Consider the following 16,763-nt stretch of genomic DNA (forward strand, 5'->3'; position numbering starts at 1 on the left):
CAAGTACAATATGCAGAAAACGCTGGAAAATTGCACATTCAAGCAATGCATAAAGAGAATAACAGTAATAATATAAGAGTGTTTGAGGGTCTTTGAAACATGAATGTTGCTTATTGATAAAATGCGGTTATGCCTCGTTTATATCTGATTAGAGCCCTCTATACACAAAAATATATACATTCAAATCATCTTAGAAACATTCATTATTTCTTAGGCTCATATTCGTTAATCAAAACTTCAGCCTATAAACAGAAGTATTGATAAAATACAGTGCAGAACAGCACAGTACGCTGTGTACTGTGATAGGCATATACAGTTCATATACAATGCAGAATATTTACAGTAAAACATTTACAAATTCTCATTCAGAGCTATAAGTTGGACGTAATATTTTTGAAAGGTACAGGTATGTTAGATTTTTAAGAATGTTAACATTAAATTAAAATGCAGCTTCCTGTAATAAAGTAATTTCCCAGCACACACCAAGTCTTGTATATAGCATGCCAGAATTATTTACTGAGTCTAAAATGTATGAAGCAGTATTACCTCTTTTGAGCTTGCTAAAATGTGATGATAATTTTGTTTTGAACTGTATTTAGGTCATTATTGATAATGTAAACCTGTCAAGGAAAAGGAATAATAATGTTAAATTTTTTTAGGAATTGTACTCTCCACTTGAACTCAATATGTTCAGCACTCTGGGAATTATTTTGTAATAATAACTTAAGAAATCAAAACTTCGTCTGGCAGCTCTCACCGGGTAGCAATGCTGGCAAATGCTAACAGGCTAGCAAAAACAATGTGTGAATGGCTTGTATTTCCATATTGAAAAATATAACTAAAGTAGAATAGTCCCTTTGTATTATAATTCAATAAAATTTTGAATAGCTTACTGGCTATCTGTATAACCATAAAATAATATTTTTGGCACCTGTACAAAATGTTTAACAGATAATGTTGTGAATAATAGCTACAGAGATAAACACATGTTGAGTCTCTTGTCCTATTGAATAATAATAATAATAATAATAATAATATATAATATTAATAATAGTTAATAATAATACCACCGTTAAAAATGTATAAAATCAAGAAGTCATGGCAACATGTTTTTTCCCCCATTACTTTAACTCATCAAAATAATTTAAAGATTTTTAAGTCAGTTTGACAATTTAAATGAGTGGAAATGACTTGTAACGCCAACTTGATTATGTTTAAAAATAAGAACTTTTTACGGTGCAATAATAATAATAGTAATAATTATAATAACAATTATTATTAGAAGTAGTTATAGCAGTATTACTAAAATGCTTATGCTAACATACAAATGTAAATGCTATCAAAATGTTACGAAATCTGTTGGCTTGTAGGGTTATAGCAAATGCTATAATTTTTTTTAGCAACATTAGTTTAATACTATAAATGGTGCATATTTTGTAGCTATTGAGTTTTCAATAACCAGTATGCATAAGTCGACCAGTTATATTCGATAAAGCAAATAGTTCACCCAAAAATGAAAATGTTGTCGTCATTTACTCACCCTCAAGTTATCCCAAATCTGTATGAATTAATTTCTTCTGTTGAACACAAAAGACAATATTTTGAAGAACGTTGTTAATCAAACAGTTGGCATTAAACATTGACTTCCATTGCATTTTTTCTTTTCTTTTGCCTAACGTCAACTGTCTCATACAGGTTTGGAACAACCATAGACAGTATAAGAAGTGGACAGAGCCATCTCATTGGAACTCAGTTGAGACAGTTGAAGCCCATTTTTAGCGATTTTTTAGCACTTCCGTTCCTGACGCGCAGACTCAAACCGACTCAAACTAAGCTTGATGACGTGAGCAACCTGTCTGACAGACGTAAATCTTCTAGTAGCTGTGCGTGAAAATTGCCAACGTTAATCACTTCATATGTATTCACTTGCCACATACCGAATTATTTCCAATTCCCCAAAAAACGTTGTTGAAATATTTTGTCCCGTTGCTTTTATGGACTCATTATCTATGGGCTTCTCCCTTGACGGGACGTCCCCCCGATTGCCTGTGAGCTTCTCCTCCTGTCTATACGGTAATGTCTCTATTGTGCGACAAAAAGTTGCGTGGTTATGACGCAATCGTTAGCCTGTTTTTAACAAAAACGGCTTCTACGGGGCCATAACGTAAGATACAAAGTAATGGAGCCTTTTATACATTGTCGTGTTTATTTAGAAATATATAATGGACAAATGAAGTCTTTGGACGCCTCAGATGTAAAGTTATTCGCTGTCAAAGTGACGCCAAAATGAATGGGAATCAATGGAATGCTAACAGCAGGTGAAGTTCTGCTACAATGTCGGCTCCCGCGAGGCTTCAACTTCCGGCTGATGGATTACCCCCTTGGGAACAACTTGAGGGTGAGTAAATGGAATTTAACTTTTTTAATTTTTGGGTGAACTGTCACTTTAAATTCAAAATGTGCACTACAATCGAGGCAAAAACTGGATATATTGCTTGTCTGTAAGCCTACTCCCATAAGCACACGTACGTCACCAAAACATTTGAGCAAATGCATCATTTAGAAAGAATCTTGTTTTAAGTGTCATATTATTATAAGAGCAATTCACATATATTAATTGATAAAAAGCATAAAAACATCTTATTCTTCTTGTTTCCAAATTAGGAAAGTTTTAGAAATGTGTTTCAGATAAGAAAACGCTCAAAAAAAGTGCTTCTGGATTAAAAAAAACAATATATCAGATTGACTGCTCTGTGACATACGTGTGTTATGAGGGGTGTGAGCATTTGTACAAGGGGTGTGGTGAGGGATAAAGTTCTTCAAAATGTAACATGATCCAAGTTAAATTAGTATTATGAGAATCCAAACTTGTTGAATCAAAACTGGAAAAGTCACAGGTGGAAACTAAAATAAAAGCTGCTGTACTGTGCGAAGGAAGCCAATCCACTATAAGCTGGACCAATTCAGATCAGAAGTGTCCAGAAAGTCTGCAGAAAATAAGCTAGAGGAGTCGTGTCCATTCATATGGACCATCCCTGGCTCCTCCCCTTCAGCCCCGCCCATTCCGAGCTCCATCCAATCCATAGGATCGGGGGCGGAGTCTACCAAATCTGAAGCCGAGTGATTGGAAAAGCTCATGTCACACGTATCCATTGGGGATCGTGGGTGGTCTAGGATACTCGGTGTGCTGAGCATTTGGTTGTGGAGGTCGACGATTAGCGTTGTCGGCCCTCCTGGCTCCAGTCCCAACAAAGGTTTGCCAGTAGTGCTTTCCAGGAAATCTTCAAGACGCCCACCTCCTGTGCCACAAATGCCGTGAGCCTTAATGGAAGGAGGTTGAGATTCTAAAATCAAAGTTTTGATGGGTAGATCAGAGGGAGGTGAAAGACAGAGAGGGAAGGAGCTCGAGAAAAGGGGCGTGTTTGGCCGAAGCCTTTCGAGAACGGGATCAGGGGCGGCTTTGAAATTCTCAGAGATTTCTGTAGGATGAAGGAAACAAAACATGAGTGTGAGCAACTATACAGTTTTCTCATCTAAATTACTTTGGATGACAGTAAATATTCAAATAAATCATCAAAAATCACCTCCACGCTGAATTAGGATGTCAAACAGGTCGTCAACCTGCTGATGGCAGCCATTCTCCTGCAAGAACACCAACATCGTTAAATATGCCAAGATGGAGAGCCACCTGGATTTTGTTCAGTAATCAGAATTGGGATTTGCTCCCCGAAATCCATTAAATCATTCAGTAAACAAATTAAATGGGAAAACTGTTCTAAATCAGCACCAAGTGATGACAAATCATGGATTTACAAATTAATGGTCAGAAAAATGTATATGAAAAGAAAACAAACTCACAGAGGAACAACAGAAATTTGACAGAAGATGGAAGAGAGATGGAGTACAAGACAGTACCTGATGGCAAAGAGCTATGGGTGAACACAAGGTGGAGGGAGAGAGCAAAGCATGCTGGTCCAAACACATCTTCTCCTGACAGACAAACATGGATGCACATAACAGGATTCGTTCTGTCATTATTGACTCGCCCACATGTTATTCCAGATAATTTTTTCATTGAACACTAATTTTTCTGAAAGTTCATCTCCATAAACAAGTTTACAGGACAAAAACACCAAAACATGACATTTGCACCATAAGAGTAGACCATTTTACTTCTTGTCTGCTTGGAATATATGATAGCTTTACTTGTAATAGTCTATACGACTTTAGTAGCCGTTTGAACCACATTTGTGGTGCTTATTTGTTGTTTTTGTAGATTGACAGATATGTTCACCATTGAAAAATGAAAAAAAAAAAAATTGCATTAAAATTGTCCTTTTGTGCTCCGCATAAAAATATTAAAGCATACATGTTCGGAACGACATGAGGGTGATGAAATGACGGTGTGGGTTTGGAAGAGATAGAGGTACAAAAGAGAGTTTGGTAATACAAAATGATACCTAATGTGGTTAAAAGCGCTTTTAGAGTAAGATTAAGTAGAGTTGGTGAGGAAAATGATGCCATGCCAAACTACCAAAATAGTTCCCATACAAGTTGCAATAAAGGTCTAAAGATGTTGCCACAAACAAGCTGCGCTTTATTTATATCACAGACCTATAAATCTGTACTCCACTAACAGAATCTGTGCCTTATAGCAGTCTAGACACAACTGAATTTCAACTGAAGCTCCTATTAGAATTCCTCCCTCTTATGACACAGATTTTGTTATTTACTTGTAGAAAAGAGTCTGGCTGGCCCCAAGACAGTCTTTACATAGAGTACAGACACAAACATAAGCTCTGCTCCAAAATCCTTTATTGAAACTCTTTCCAGCTTTACACAGTCAACCATTCTTAATCTTAGGTGTTCTGAGATCTCTTTTGCTCAAGGCATGCTTTACACGAGGCAATGCTTCTTGTAAAGAGCAAACTCAAAAACTGTAAAAATTTTTTTGGATTGGACTCGTTACCTCCTTGTGAAGACGTTAGACTAGGAAATCACATTTTAACTGACTGCATACTTTTGAACAGTAGGGCTCTGTTTGTCAATTATTGTGACTAAATCGAAGATCTGATTTAATGCATAAATCCAGTGAAACCCAAAGGGTTCACATACTTTTTCATATTGTACATGCAATGCTACATTCGAATTTCGTTAAAAAAACATTTAGATTAGTAGGCACCATAATGTAAAAGGCATCTATAGATGGGCATCAAACAAGGTTTTGGAACAGATCTTTAGTACGTACACTAACAAAACACTTACATTGTTGTTGTTGTTGGGAGATGAGGGGACAGGCTCCATGTCGTTCATGGACTCCACTGAAGTGAAGAACGGTTGGAGCTTGTATGGTGCTGAGATGGATGTAAAGCTTGATGTTTTGTAATTGGCTGTCACGTTTAGGTCTGGTTTTAGTGCCTGTCAAAGTAAAAACATGCATCTCAATTAGTCCCAGTGTTAATGGGCTAATAGCCCATGCCTACAGCCCTCATTTGAACACCAGTGACAGTGAGTCATTCACATTTTAATAAGCGAGTTTAAAAGCCTCATAATTGTGTTCAATGACTTGTCAAGAATAAGTGATGTTGCTTTATACATATCATTAAATTATATGAAGGAAAGATGGTCATTTTCTGTGAAAGTCCTTCTCTATTAGCTATCATAGACTCTCAATTACACTGACAGCTTAAAGAAGGATGACTATATTCAGAATAGCATACTAGCACACTACTCATGCAGTATGATTTTAGGAGTATGTAACAAGTATACTGTGTGTAGTATGCATATTTTCTATGAGCATATAATTCCCATATTAACATTTGTGAAAACATGCAGTATATATTCAGAGCACAATACACAGTATTCTGTATCCCACAATGCAATGCAAAGTCGCAATGTGACTTAATCTGGCAAGTGGTCATTGAACCAAGTAATATCATCTGTGACTTATCTTTTTTTCATTTCTTTGACAGACTGACAAAAGTTAAAATTTTTGTAAGTATTCAGTATCCAAAAAGTATTGTTTCACATACTATTTAAAAACAATAACAATGTGTATAGTGTGCAGTATGCAGTAGTACTTAATTCCAAATAGTACAATGAATAAAAAAGTGGTTTTGAACAAACCTTTTTGATTGGCTGTTTCAAAATGACTGTTTGTATGGGCTCTTCAGATTGAGTGTTATTATTAGGCAATTCAGTCACAGTTTGGTTGGGAAAAGTTGTGGAAGTAGACTGTAGTCTCTGAAAATGACATAAATGTCAATGATTACATAATAAATATATAGATTTTGACAACTTTAAGCATTGAGGCTCAAATCCATGAGTATTACCTGTAGTTTAATCTGATTGGTAACTTTGCCCTGGGGGTGGCGGCCTCTGGATGGTGCGTATGTGTTTTGATTCGACAGTGTTAGCAGGAACTGGTTGCCATTACTGTCGGTCACTATCGCGGGGGTGGAGTTTGGGTTAAGTCCATCCACTGGGAATGAAGAAACAGGACTTGACTGCTGGTTGGTAAGTGCTTGAGGCAACTGCTGGAAAAATGGAAAAGACAGAAGGATAGTTAAAAACATGAGACGCTCCCCGATTTTCCATTACAATAAAAGTTAAGCATCTAACTACTGCTGTGCCACAAACGTAACCCCAGGTGGCCGCAATGTAGTGCTAGGGTGAGTCGGAAAATGCCGTAGAAACACTGTACTGACTTGTTTTTGTTGGTTGTGCTGTTGTTTTTGTGTTTTCCTCTTCCTCTGATGTGCTTGTTGCTGCAGGTTACGCTGATTCTGTTGCATTATGAGCTGCTGCTGCTTGCGGTTCTGCTCCAGCGTCCTTTGCTGCTCCGCCTGTGGGGACACCTGTGGCTCTGTTACCATCTCACTCTCCTCCACCAACTCTATGACTTCTTGCTTTATGGTCGCCCTGACCGCCTCCATAGTGACACCAGGAAGTTCCTTTTCGAGTTGGTCCGACGCGCCCACCTGTTTGCCCACCAGCTGCGAGCGCAACGTTTCGACCAGCTGCTGCTTCTGCAGAAGCATGCGTGTGAGTTCCTGAATGCGCAGGTCTTTCTCCTGCAGCATCTGGTCCTTGTCTACAGGGGGCGCAGCAGACTGGGAGAGCAGGCAGCAGGAGGAAGGAGACGTCCGGCTGCCGGGCTCCTCTTTAATGCAGATCGCTGTGGGGAGAGGGGAAGAAGGCTGCAAGGACAGCTGGGTAAGAGGAGAGCTCACCTAAATGGGACATACATAAATATTATGAGCTCTTATTCATAATATTACTAGTTACAACAATTCAGAATACTCACACACTAACAGTATATAATTGTATAAATGTAATAATTCAGTACTTGAGGAATACAGTGTCTTCTGAGACAAAAGTATAATCAACAGAAAAGTCAACGCTGGAAGCAGCTGACATTGCAATGTGCAATTAGTTGATGAACACTGTGTGATTTCTGACTCGCAGCAGAGCTACTAAAAAAAACTATTAAATAATTATAATGTTATTATACTTGAAAGAAAGAAATAATTGATTGCTATAAATTTTATTTATCATAAATTTTCTCATTATATACACTGTACACCTAATTTCTCAAAGAGGTTTGTTTGAAGATTCAGTCTCTCTAAACCCCTCCTTTCCGAGATCCTACGATGCTCCGATTGGTCAGATCTGTTGCCCAGTCTGTTGTAATTGGTCCACTCTGCTCTGATTGGTCAGACCTCATCTTTTTAGAGACAATAACTTTATTTGTCGTGCACTTTGATCTTTAAAAGTTTTCTAACATTTAAACTTTACAAACAGCGATATTAAACACTGCATGAAAGGCAACATTAGAAAAAGCATAATAGGGGCACTTTAAATATTTTCTAATCATTACAAGCCAGTGTGATGTTTCTGTCATTCTAATGTAGATGGACTTTTATTTTTAACCAAATAAATGAATTAATAAAATAGAACAATGAGTTTTATAATCATATGATCCGCAGATATAAATTATTACTAAATTATATTATTTTATTATTAATTAATTTGAAGCAAAATATTTAAATTATTATTAACAATTAATTTTTATAATTTAAATTATTATATCAGATATATTTCATTAAAAATAAAGTAGGCTTTTACTTTCATTTGACTGTTGCTGAGGTCTAGCCAAATTATTATTTTTAAATAATTAATTTGAATTGTTATTATCAGACCAACAGATTTTCATTAAAATATAAATTGGGATTTTACTTTCATTTTTACTGTTGCTAACATGTAGCCTAATTATTTTATTAAATAAAATAAATGATTTAAATTACTATTTATAAAAATTGATTATAATATTATTATCAGTTACATAACCAATAGATTTTATTAAAAGTGGGACTTTATTTTCATTTTACTGTTGCTGAAGTCTAGTCGAATTATTATTCTGAGATAATCTAAATTATTATTATCAAAAATATTAGTTATATTACAATCAATTATATACCCAACATATTTTCATTACAAATAAAGTAGGGTTTTATATTTTCATTGTACTGTTGCTGAAGTCTAGCCTCAAACTCACATCTGATTGGTTTGTGGTGAGTGAACATTCAGAAGTGTCAAGCAGTTTTGACACTAGACAGCCTCTAGCTGTTGTGGTGCAATGCTTCACATGTCGCTTCCATTGCAGACACAGTGTACGGTTTTCTGTAAATGCCACTTTGTACACACCTAGTAAAATTTCACTGTCGCTAATCCAGAAGTTACCCATTTTCATTTGTCTGAATGCTAGTGGTAAGAAAGCACAGAAGAAAACATTTACCATTTCCCCAAAAGCATCCCCATTACAGCTCGTTTCATCTGGGCTCAGTCCAGTCGATGAGCGCTCTGAGTGGGCGGGGGAAATCGGAGGGGAGGAGCTAGTGCTGCCAAACTGCATTATCTGTGATGCTGTCACCTGAGCTCCGCCCCTTTCAGCAGTGGCAACGAATGGGAAGGAAGCAACCACCATGCTCCTGTCTCTTAACTGGTAGAGGGAAGAGTTTTCTCCCGCTCCAGGGGCAGCTGTTGAGTGTGTGTTGGTTTTAGAAGATGTTGGTGCACTGGTGCCACCGTGCTGCTCCTGAAAATTCTTCAGCCGTTCAATAAGGTCATTTTTGGTGCCCGAGACAGTTAAGCCCCGCAGTTTTAACTCCTGCTTCAGCTCTGCCACCTGCAGGAAATGAAGAGAACGACAGGATGTGACAGGAGTTCATTTGATTTAAAGCAATTTGAATAGCAAGCCAGTAATGAGTAGTGTAATTAAGAATGATAAGTGTAGCATGTGATTCAACCTTTAGCTCATCCAGGTTAGGAGGCAGAGGTCCTATTTTAATCCCGCCTCCATTTGCAGTGTTCTGCTGATTTTGACCTGTCAGATTAGTGGATGTTGATTGAGGTTGCGTGTCATTCCTGGATGATGACGGGCCATTGGCTGAGGCAAGCTGCTGATCAGCAGGAGGCCTAAATAAAGAGTAAAAACAATATAATAACAGTAATATATACACTACTGTTCAAAAGTTTGGGTCAGTACATTTTTATTATTGTTGTTTTTGAAGATGTTCATACTTTCATACAGCAACGAAGCATTAAATTGATCACAAGTGAAAAATCTATTTTCAAATAAATGCTGTGCTTTCTATTAATCAAAGAATCTTCAGAAAAATATATTAGAATGATTTCTGAAAGATCATGTGACAGAAGACACGAGTAATGGCTGCTGAAAATGCTTTATCATCAAAAGGGAAAAAACTATAAATTAGATTTGAGATAAATTAGATATAAATTGATATAAATTAGATTTGGAATTGAATTTTAAAATTATAATAGTATTCCACAATATAACTGTTTTCACTTTTTTAAATCAAATAAAGTCAGACTTTGTGAGCACAAGAGTACTTTCAAGAAACATTTAAAAAAAAAATGGTAACACTTTACAATAAGGTTTCATTAGTTAATGTATTAACTAACATAAACTAACCATGAGCAATACATTTGTTACTGTATCTGTTAATCTTTGTTAATGTTAGTTAATACAAATAAAGCTGATCATTGTTTGTTCATGTTAGTTCACAGTGCATTAACTAATGTTAACAAGATTTTAATAAAATATTAGTAAATGTTGAAATTAACATTAACAAAGATTAATAAATGCTGTATAAGTTCAGTTCATTATTAGGTCATGCTAACTAATGCAGTAAACAAATTTTAACTAATGAACCTTATTGTATATGTATATATAGGTATACAGGTATATGTATATATATATGTATATATTCAATATTTCTTTATATATATTATATTTATACTATATATATTTTTTTTAAATTGCCTTTAAAAAGAAAAATGTTATATATATATATATATATATATATATATATATATATATATATATATATATATATATATACAGGTCCTTCTCAAAAATATATAATTATTTGAAGGTTGACTTTTTTTGTATTAAAAACACTTCTTTTATTGGTCGGATGAAATATGCTAATTTTTTGAGACAGGAATTTTGGGTTTTCATGAGCTGTATGCCAAAATCATCAGTATTAAAACAATAAAAGACCTGACATATTTCAGTTGGTGTGCAATGAATCTAAAATATATGAAAGTTTAATTTTTATCATTACATTATGGAAAATAATGAACTTTATCACAATATGCAAATTTTTTGAGAAGGACCTGTATAAAAATGTTCTTTATCCTTTAAAAAATATACATTTATCTTTTTTATTACAAGATTTTTTTTAATGTTTTTTTTGTAAAACATGCATAGTTCAATATATAATCAACATACAAATATGTGTTTGTGGCGTATCTTACTTGGGTGGAGCAGGTAAGATGGTGTGGTAGTTGTAGTTCTGCTGCTGTTGGTTTATGATCTGAAGCTGAAGGAAGAGCTGCTGTTGATAAAGGAGTTTGGCGTAGGAGGAGTCGAGCAGAGGCGGAGGCTCACGCTCAGGTTTCTGGTCCGGAGGAACATACTGGTGATATTTCAGCTTCCTTACTTTGGGTTTACTGTCTCTCACCTTCTTAGAGCGCTGAGCAGGGCGCTCACTACTCACTTTACCACCCTAAAGAAGACAGAAAGAGATTATGATTAAACATTAACATGTTAGTTATTCAGACAAACCCCCCATCCCAAATCAAAGGGATAATAATCTTTAAACTACTAGGGGAATGTCACCTTTTGACCAATGACATTTTGATAATAAAGACGTTTCCAGTCTTACAAAATAACTGGATAAGTTTTGGATACATATATGTATGTATATTGTAATTAATATAGTTAATTGCTACTTAATAATAGTGTCCAAAATATTCTCAATATGTCAAAAATATTGGGCAAAAACTAAGACTAGCATGAAAAGGGATTTATCTTGTGGCATTATTGCACTGTGCATGATAGGACACGTGTGCCAGAATTTAAATTGTAATTACAGCTGTCCTGGGTTCAATGAGGAACCGTCACCTTTTGTAGTGCAGGAGCTTGCTTGTGGCCTGTTGTTCCACTGGCTGGTTTCTGCAGAGGGGCGGGGCCAGCTGCGTTTGGCAGAGGAGGAGGAGGAGGGGGCGGGACCTAAGAGAAACAGGTGGAGCGCATGAACTTAAGCAAATCCATCATGACTGCGTGACTTTATTCAGAGATTGCGGGCATGTGTGTGTACATGTGACTACAGGACCAAAACATTAAAGCGTGCAGATGATCAAGTGCGATTACACGCATGCTTGTTAGAATAAGTGTGTGCGAAAGTGTCTGAGTGGATGTTTAATGAGCTGAAGGATGATGGTGAGCGTTGCAAATAATTCAGAGCTCTAGAGAGCTGACTGAGCATGAGGAGCTTACCGAAGACTTCCAAGTGTGTGTGTGATATTCTGATGATGATAGATTATTATTTATGAGCCAGAGGGGATTTACTGAAACTGGCTAGATTTGCAAAGGTTTAATGGAAAACAAATTGAGACTACCCTTTATGTGTTTGAGACACTCAATACTATGTGCTAGAAGTATACATGCTATTGGTGATGGGAAAGTATATACGTTTGCCATACTTTTACATACCACTAATCCTTTTATCACATACTGTTTGCATTGTTATTTTAGTAGTATTTACATTATATTATATTATACTATGGGGCTATTGAATGGTTGAGTCTGATTGATTGATTGATAAACGTTTTAAGGTGTGCAATTATTTTCATGGAAAAGCACGGCTAAAGTAGTCCCAGGCAGGTCTTTCTTGACCGTATTACAGTTCCATATCACTTCGCCAAATGATTTCAGTTATTTTAGCTATAGGTTTTTACAGCCGACAACAGCAAAAGAACAACGACACTGACCAAAGCAAATAGATATAGTAAACAATAGGATAAAAACGTCAAATTATTTACATGTTTTTTGCCACAAAATTACGTTTTATTGTGTTAGGAAAGCACATACTCTCTTTCTCCCACTCTCTCTCAAACACACACACATACAGTACATTACAGACACACACTCACACAGAAACGTGCGGTCAGCGCTGCTCTGACATTTTTATCAGAAAAATAGTTTAGCAACTTAAAAGCTACATGACATTTCTCACTAGCGAGGTAATAACGGCTTACAATAGAGACGAACACTGTTGAGAGACACAAACTCAGGTAATTCCAATGCGTAATCTCTCTCTCTCTCTCTCTCTCTCTCTCTCTCTCTCTCTCTCTCTCTCTCTCTCTCTCTCTCTCTCTCTCTCTCTCTCTCTCTCTCTCTCTCTCTCTCTCTCTCTCTCTCTCTCTCTCTCTCTCTCTCTCTCAACTGCATTAGTCTGCTATCAGTGGCTCAAGCCTACATTGCTCTAAGGCGTGGGATGAGATGTGTAAGAAATTAGACCTAGAAACAAGAGTGTTTTAAGGACAAAAACCTGAAAAAATGTCTTGAAATACATCATCTGAACAATGTCTTGAAGTGTGGTAAAAGTAGTATAAGTGGAATAATTGACTTTGGGCTGTTGAATTATTGAATTACTGAACTGACAATTATTCCTTACATATATTAATACTTTGAATTAACCTTTATTTTTATATTTTCAGATTTCATTTCAATTTTAGTTTGTTTTATAATTTTGTTATTTGCTTTTGTCATTTGTAATTTTAAGATATTTCTATTTAGCTTTAATTTTATTTCACTTTAAGTATCTTAGTACTTCAACTTCAACTTATTTTAATTCAACTATTTGCAATACAACATCTCATATTTATATTTTTAAATGTAATATATATATATATATATATATATATATATATATATATATATATATATATATATATTAGGCCTGTAAAAAATAACATGTAAAGTTCCCTGATTAATATTTCCTTTTCTAATAACGCATTACAAATATTTAACACAATAATTGCAGCATCCGTTTTTTTTCCCTGACATGCTTTGACTAGCGTTACAGTGAATGATTACATCTTTGTGAAATGAGAGAGATCGCATGTAGGCCTATGCTATAATCATCATTCATTCATCATATCATTTCATATGAGCAAATTATGATATGGCACCTGTTTTGGTGTTGTTTCATTGGCTGGTATCTCAGGTGGAGAAGGTAAGTGGGTGTGGACAAGAGGAGAGTCCTGACAGAGTATCTGTTCTGGTGAGAAAGCATCACTGCTTTCCTCATCAAATGAAGAGTTCTCTGCTTCTACTTTCGGAAACTCTGTCTCTGAAGGCGAGAGAGTGAAAGAAGAATGGTTAGAGTAAACATGCAAGAATTGTACATTTTCTAAAGACAACATCAGGGGTGGGTGCTAGGATGACCCAGGAGGTTGATGACAGGCACAAAAAATATGTGTTTAATCTTTTATTTTGTTTATTTTCAATGTATTTTTATTTTTGCATTTTAAAGAGTGTTTATTTTCACAATTGCATTTCACTTTATTTTATGCCAGGTGTAATGAAATAAGTAAAGAAATACGATTCATGCCTATAGCTAAAACATGAGATTTTTCATATTGCCAAAAATAAATGAATAAATGGTTTTAGAAATACTCAGTGATCTTAAATAAGAAAAAGCATGAAGTAAACCTCTGAACAGCACCATTTCCCGGTTTCACTTACACTGCACTAATATTGTCCTATAGTGAATAATAAAACCTTTAAACGCCACTGCATTATATTTCCATTTAATTTGAGCGTGTGGCATTATGCCGATAAGTTTCTAATTAGGATATTTAGGGATTAAAACGGTTTAAGTCATTCTGTGCAAACATCTTTTTAGCATTCCTTCTCTGTGCTGCATTGTGTGAAGCTGCATAAACTTCACGGTTAATCGTCTCTTGCCACCATAGAGTGGCATATACTGTATGAACATGAATGTAAATTCCCCTCCAATTAATTTAACTTGGTGTTTGAGGCACACCGATCTCATTACCATAACGACGCATCAAATTATCGCCCTCTGCACCGCTGCAGCAACATGGCGGGACATAAATATGAAGATGAATGCGCATATATCACCTAACAGCGGCGCTGGAATGAGAAGTGAAGTGCCTGTGAATGGATATGCTGTAGATTGAAGAAAAAAAGGGAATGATCCAGAAGAAATGTTGAGTGAGAGGAATATAAATGCGAATGTAAGCGTTGAAGGGAAAATTATCCAACTCGTTAAAATAGAGCTTTGCTTCGTCACTCACAACAAACAGTGAGTAAAGAGACAGATAAAGATTTAGATGGATTAAGTATGATGAGTATGAAAGAGAGTCCGAAAGTTCAATAAAGTTGTAACTGCTATCTTAGAGTTTCTTAGAGGATTTTTTACCTAAAACTGGTGCTGGGCCGATTAGTTTTCTTTTTAAAGCCTATTTTTTTGACTGATATAATGGCAATATATTTATGACTACAAAAACTAATCAACAAAACTAATAATAAAAATAATCATCAACCAATTTCTTAAAAGAGTTGCAGTAGGTTTCTGCTTTTGTTTTTCTTTAATATTATATACAAATATATATATATATATATATATATATATATATATATATATATATGCTATATGTTATGAGTGATTACTATAAAAACTGCTCTACTGCTGTCAAAATACATTTTTTGCCAGTTGAAAAAACAAGAAATAATATTAATTATAAAATAAGTTAAAATATATACTAATATAATATTATATATTATTAAAGAAAACAAAAGCACAAGCACAAACCTACTGTAACAGTCTAAGAAATTAGTTTTGTTGATTAGTTGTCATGTGTTATAGTATATTATTATTATTATAATATATTTAATATTTTACATTTTTATTAAATAACTGACAGATTATCAATCTAACTGTTATTTGTAGTCCTAGATATATCATAAAAATTCAATATATAATGATGAAAAAATTAGACATACATGCATAATAGTATAAAGTAGGTAAATAAGGTAAATTAATTCAAATTAAACAGAAATAATACAAGGGTAATGCAAACTACAACTCATGTTAAATGGTCAACTGTTTTCGGCTTGTATATTGGTCTATAACTAAATAAAGCTTTTACTCTGCCTTGTGATCATTATTGTGTTTCTGGCTTTAATTTAGTACCTATGATGACTTGTTTGAGGCTGCTGTGAACTGGAAGGATGTTTTTGTGAATGAGCTCCATCGGACCAGGCCGCTGGGAGATTTTATCGTTCAGGTCGTCAGCTAGACGAGCTCGCTTCAGCAGAAGCTGCTTGGCCTGAAGAGATGGCTCCGCTGACGTCTCTATATACAGGAAACACATACAGTTAAACATGCTGTATATAACCCTGTCATATTGTTTTAAACTTTTTATTCAGACTTAAACTTTTAAACCACGGTATACGTCTTATCCTCTGCTCTCTCTGTGAGGTGTGTGTCTGTGTTTGGAACTGTAAAGGGTGTTATTAAAATACTCACCTTCAAGAATGTGCATCCTGACCAGCTCTGACCTCTCTGGACGACTGCGGATCTTTCTCTTCAGGTAATCCTCAGTCTGAGATACAGGAGGAAGGTATGAGGAATAAAGTGAGAGTGAAAAAAATGTAATCTTTGTTGTAGGACTTACCCTAGCTCGTTCTAAATTTCGTCTCTGCTCATGAAAGGACGCAGAACTTTTCAGTGCTGGAAGGCAAAAAGATACAAAGTGAAAAGACTTTTAAACCTAAGTTGACAAATACATGTATAAAGTTTCTCTGTTTAAAAAAAGAGCGGTTAGAATGGAAAACATTTCTCGGTAAATTAGAGAAATCATAAATAGCAAACTTGTGATCTGCGCCGCAGGCAACGGTTTTGCTTCAGTGTGTTAACTTGCATATATTTTTCATAGCTTTTTAGTTTGGATTTGGTGAACATGTTATTTTTATACAAATAAAAATATAATATAAAGACCTTGAAACAAGAACAGCGTATTACACTGCATCTCTTTACTTCAGGCGCACGTACGCATTTGTACTTGCAAAATCTAAAAATAATACCGCAACAGGCACATCTGAGAGACAGTTTAACCCAGCAGAGTCATAGTCTGAGTACTTGTCATTATTTATTTAACAAAAACTAGGCCAAAATGGAGAAGCCATGTGTGACAAACTACTGCTTCCATAGGAATTAGGAGGGTAAGTAGCTGTCAGGCGCTGCAAATCAAATCTCTTTGATTAATTGATCATCAGCAAGTGTGACCAACTCTATAAAAGCAGAAGTTTTGTCAGTTTGCTGGTCTGGAGTGTTCGGTGTGTGTTAAAACACAATGTCAAG

The 16,763-nt window shown here is 35.3% G+C and overlaps 1 protein-coding gene and 1 long non-coding RNA gene across 8 annotated transcripts in view; one reads left to right on the forward strand and one right to left on the reverse strand.

Moving 5' to 3' along the window:
* Positions 1-16,763, forward strand: part of LOC143721541 (uncharacterized) — a 323,157-nt gene that overhangs the window by 111,050 nt on the left and 195,344 nt on the right. The gene's annotated exons all lie outside the window — the stretch shown is intronic.
* Positions 1,773-16,763, reverse strand: part of mrtfaa (myocardin related transcription factor Aa) — a 49,449-nt gene continuing 34,458 nt past the window's right edge. For 3 of the 7 annotated variants that reach the window (XM_077211974.1, XM_077211976.1, XM_077211978.1), the window contains 15 exons: positions 16,078-16,133; positions 15,930-16,005; positions 15,594-15,755; positions 13,564-13,724; positions 11,492-11,599; positions 10,843-11,093; positions 9,309-9,477; positions 8,798-9,187; positions 6,708-7,232; positions 6,333-6,536; positions 6,127-6,243; positions 5,266-5,418; positions 3,916-3,990; positions 3,585-3,642; positions 1,773-3,479 (listed from right to left, as the gene is read on the reverse strand). In XM_077211974.1, the coding sequence (XP_077068089.1) occupies positions 2,947-3,479; positions 3,585-3,642; positions 3,916-3,990; positions 5,266-5,418; positions 6,127-6,243; positions 6,333-6,536; positions 6,708-7,232; positions 8,798-9,187; positions 9,309-9,477; positions 10,843-11,093; positions 11,492-11,599; positions 13,564-13,724; positions 15,594-15,755; positions 15,930-16,005; positions 16,078-16,133 (3,038 nt within the window). In that variant the 3' untranslated portion in view covers positions 1,773-2,946. The remainder of the gene's footprint in view (positions 3,480-3,584; positions 3,643-3,915; positions 3,991-5,265; positions 5,419-6,126; positions 6,244-6,332; positions 6,537-6,707; positions 7,233-8,797; positions 9,188-9,308; positions 9,478-10,842; positions 11,094-11,491; positions 11,600-13,563; positions 13,725-15,593; positions 15,756-15,929; positions 16,006-16,077; positions 16,134-16,763) is intronic. The other 4 variants (XM_077211975.1, XM_077211980.1, XM_077211977.1 and 1 more) reach the window with 3 other exon arrangements.

Source organism: Siphateles boraxobius, unplaced genomic scaffold (assembly GCF_051911475.1).
Source record: "Siphateles boraxobius isolate OS27281-9 unplaced genomic scaffold, OSU_SipBor_1 66, whole genome shotgun sequence".
Taxonomy (NCBI): domain Eukaryota; kingdom Metazoa; phylum Chordata; class Actinopteri; order Cypriniformes; family Leuciscidae; genus Siphateles; species Siphateles boraxobius.